We start from the raw sequence: 4,454 nt of genomic DNA, 5'->3' as shown, positions 1-4,454 counted from the left end.
ATTATTGGGGGCCTGGCTGGCTTAGTTGAAAGAGTATGAGACTCTTGATCTTGGGGTCATGGGTTTGTAACCCATGTTGAGTGTAGAGATTAATTAAATAAACTTAAAAACTCTATTATATTATTAATTTTAAAAATTGTGGTAAATATGTATATTTATATGTATATAAATATAACATGTTTACCGTCTTAACCATTTTTAAAGTGTATAATACAATGACCTCAATTACATTCACAATATTGTTCAACCATCATAATTGTTTATTTCCAGAACTCTTTATCCATTAACTCTATAACCATTTTTTTTTTTACTCTATAACTATTAAGCAATAACTCCCATTTCCCTCTGCTCCCAGTTCCTAATAACCCCTAATCTGCTTTCTGTTTTTATAAATTTGCCTGTTTGAGGTGCCTCATTTAAGGGCAACATCTGTCCTTTTGTGTGCGACTTATTTCACTTAGCATGCTTTCCAAGTTCATCCATTTTAGCATGTATCAAGACTTCATTTCCTTTTATGGCTGAAAAATATCCTATTGTATGAATATACCACATTTTGTTTATCCATTCGTCTGTTGGACAGAACAACCCTTGGGTTGTTCTCAATTTTCAGCTAGTGTGAATAATGCTGCAGTTAACATTGGCATACAAATACCTTTCCAAGTCCCAGATTTCAATACCTAGGAGTGGAATTGCTTGCTCATATGATAAATCTATCTTTAGCTTTTTGAGGAATGGTCAAGCTTGTTTTTCATAGTGGTGGCACCATTTTACATTTTTATACAATTTATGATCTATTTACTTATAGATAAGACAAGTATAAATGGAAAGTCTACTAATGATCTAAGGCCATATGAAGTAAGTCACATAACATAGACATTTAGGCGACAGACATCACTGGAGGCCTGGGGATCAGGAAAGGCTTTACAGAGGAAGTCAGGCAAGTCGGGTCTTAAAAAATATGGAGTGATGGTATTTCAGAAAAAAAAATAGAGAGAATGAATAAAAGATATGAGGTAGAAATGTTTAAGAGATGCCTGAGATACAGTGAGTAGAGTGATAAGCCTACTCTATGTCAAACAAATACAGAGAATAGTGGGGAATAAGTCCGAAAACATAGGGTGGGATTAGAACGTGAAGGCCAGTATAAAAAGTTTGGACTTTATTTTGAAGACATAAGGGAGCCAATAAAAGTTTTTGATCTAGGAAGGGACATGATAAATTAATTTTGTTATTGTTTCATTGGGCTTCTAATCTGCCTTTTTGATACATAATATGTTTCATAATGAAATATCTCAAATTGTCAGAAAAAGCAGAGATACTACAAAAAATACTGTGTACTAATCACCTAACTTTGTCAAAGCTTTTACTTTTTGCTATATTTGCTTTGGATTTTTAAAATAAAGAAAACATTATAGACACAATTACGGCTTCTTTTTTTTTTTTTTCAGTTACAGCTTCTTGTATATCACTCCCAATCCTCTTGCCCTTCATCCGCAGAGGTAATCACCATCTTGAATTTGGGTTTTGACCCTCTTGTACCTACTCAGCATTCTCCAGAAAAATAAAACAAACAGGATATGTATATAAATATACACAGAGAAGAATTTATTCTGAGGAACTGGCTCATAAGGTTTTTGAGGACTGGCAATCCAAAATCTGCAGGGTATGCTAGCAGACTAGAGACAAGAGAATAGTTGCAGTTCAAGTCCAAAGGCAGTCTGCTGGCAGAATTTTATCTTGCTTTGGAAGATCACTCTTTTTCTACTAAGGCTTTCATGTGATTGATGAGGGTAATCTGTCTACTCAAAGTCTACTGATTTAAATGTTAATTTCATCTAAGAAATAACTTCAGAGAAACATCTAGAAAAATGTTTGACCAAATATCTGGGTACTGTGGCCTAGCCATGTGGACACTCAAACTATCACATTTCCCAACTATGTTCTTATACTTTCCTTTAAAAAAAGTTTTTTTTTTAAAACGTTTATTTATTTTTGAGAGAGAGACAGAGTGCAAGCAGGGAAAGGGCAGAGAGAGGGAGACAAAATCCAAAGCAGGCTCTAGGCTCTGAGCTGTCAGCACAGAGCCCAATGTGGGGCTTGAACTCACAAACTGTGAGATCATGACCTGAGCTGAAGTCAGATGCTTATCTGACTGAGCCACCCAGGAGCCCCTGTTCTTATATTTAAAAAAAATTTTTTTAATGTTTTTTTAATTTATTTCTGAGAGAGAGAGAGAAAGAGAGAGAGAGAGAGACAGCGTGAGCAGGAGAGGGTCAGAGAGAGAAGGAGATACAGAATCGGAAACTGGAAGCAGGCTCCAGGCTCTGAGCCAGCTGTCATCACAGAGCCTGATGCGGGGCTCAAACCCACAAACTGTGGGATCATGACTTGAGCCAAAGTCAGATGCTCAACCGACTGAGCCACCCAGGCGCCCCTCAAATTTTTTTTAATGTTCGTTTATTTTTGAGGGGGGGAGAGAGAGAGAGACAGAGTGCGAATGGGGGAGGAGCAGAGAGAGAAGGAGACACAGAACTTGAAACAGGCTCTAGGCTCTGAGCTGTCAGCACAGAGCCTGACAGTGGAGCTCGAAATCATGAACCATAAGATCATGATCTGGGCCAAAGTCTGACCCTCAATCGACTGAGCTACCCAGGCACCCCACTTTTTTCCCCATTTTAATATCTGTACAATATTACCTGTTAATTGTAGTTTTTTACCTGGTTTGCTGCAGACAACGGCCTGCATCTTGCGGGAGAGTTTAGTCAGCTCACATAAGAAGTTATACACACGATGGCACTCGAGTTCATCCCAACCTGCTGTTAAGGTCTGAGAATAATAAAATAAAGGAAACATTGCAGATATTAAGACCATCAAATTAAAATGTAAGTCACTACTGCCTTATGAGCATAACTGCTGTAGCACATGATTGAAGTGATGTGCAATTTTTATCCACTATGGAATGTTTAATAAGAAAATTTCTATAAACAAATCCTAGAAATGCTCCAAAATCCAGTTTCTTTTTGGTTGTAAAGGGAGTATCCTTTCAGAGAACTTTCAAATGGTACTGAATCCTGAACTCTGACAGTATAAATTAAAAAAAAGCCAAAAGCCTAGAACACAGCATTAGATATCTGACTCACACCATACTATAGTTTAGTTTTAGGACTACAACAGAATCCCTTTAACCTCCTCTAGCTATCATTTATGATATTACATACAAGTGATGACAATTTCATTTTAATATGACAATTATGACATTTTGATGTGAACAAGCAAAAAATTTTTATTAGGACAGAGTTTAATAATAATCACTGAACAAACCAGAATGTAAAGTTATACATATATGAAAAGGATTTTTTTTAATGTTTTATTTATTTCTGAGAGAGAGAGAGAGGCAGCGTGAGCAGGGGAGGGTCAGAAAGAGAGGGAGACACAGAATCTGAAACAGGCTCCAGGCTCTGAGTTAGCTGTCAGCACATAGCCCGACGCAGGGCTCAAATCCATGAACCCGTGAGATCATGACCTGAGCCGAAGTTGGACGCCTAACTGACTGAGCCACCCAGGTGTCCCTGAAAAGGAAACTTAAACAGTATACCACTATAGTTAGATTTTCAAAAGGTTGACTAGTCATACAAATTTTTCTTGAAATAGTTGAACTGGATTTTAGTAGTTTAAAAATTAATCTCATTTTCCCTGGAAGGACATAGAAGAAACTGCTAACAACAGTTACTTCTGTTGAAGGGAACTCGGTAGACAAGGAACAGGCCTTGTTGGGAGACTGACTTTTTACTTTATACAATTTTATACCTTTTGAATTTTATATGAATATATGTATTTATATTAGTTGTCTCTACCCCCTCCACAAAAGCAAAAGTCTATCTTAGAAGAGGGATAGTAGGAAGGCCTAGGCCCCTAGAATCTGGGCAGGCAGATGGTGGCTGGCAGGCTGGGATATAGAGCAAGATTGTTATAAACCTTGTAAGGTTGTTTAAGTTTTAAATAAGTTACTACAGTTGATTCTTGAACAAGGCAGAGGTTGAGGTGCTGACATCCCTGCACTGTCGAAAATCCACATATAGTTTTGGCTCTTCCCAAACTTAACTATTAATAGATTACTGTTGACCACAAGCCTTACCAATAACGTAAATAGTCAATTGACATATATTTTGTATGTCATATGTATTGTATACTATATTTGTACAATAAAGTGAGAAAAAAGAAAATGTTATTAAGAAAATCATAAGGGGGCACCTGGGTGGCTCAGTTGGTTAGGCGTCCAACTTTGGCTCGGGTGATGATCTCACGGTTTGTGAGTTTGAGCCCCGCATAGGCTCTCTGCTGACAGCGCAAGGCCTGCTTCAGATACTCTGTCTCTCTCTCTCTCTCTCTGCCTCTTTCCCTCCATCCCTCTCTCTCTCTCAAAAAGAAAAAAAAAAAAAAGAAACTCATGAGAA

The 4,454-nt window shown here is 37.5% G+C and overlaps 1 protein-coding gene across 1 annotated transcript in view; it reads right to left on the bottom strand.

Annotated features, from left to right (window-relative positions):
• FBXO47 (F-box protein 47) overlaps positions 1–4,454 on the bottom strand; it is a 22,636-nt gene that overhangs the window by 7,993 nt on the left and 10,189 nt on the right. Inside the window, exon 6 of the mRNA XM_077779324.1 lies at positions 2,718–2,826. Coding sequence (XP_077635450.1) covers positions 2,718–2,826 — 109 coding nt within the window. The remainder of the gene's footprint in view (positions 1–2,717; positions 2,827–4,454) is intronic.

The sequence above is a fragment of the Crocuta crocuta genome, unplaced genomic scaffold (genome assembly GCF_008692635.1).
Source record: "Crocuta crocuta isolate KB4526 unplaced genomic scaffold, BGI_CrCroc_1.0 scaffold68, whole genome shotgun sequence".
In the NCBI taxonomy this organism is placed as follows: domain Eukaryota; kingdom Metazoa; phylum Chordata; class Mammalia; order Carnivora; family Hyaenidae; genus Crocuta; species Crocuta crocuta.
Note: the sequence above shows the minus strand (reverse complement) of the source record. Positions and strands in the feature narration are given on the sequence as shown.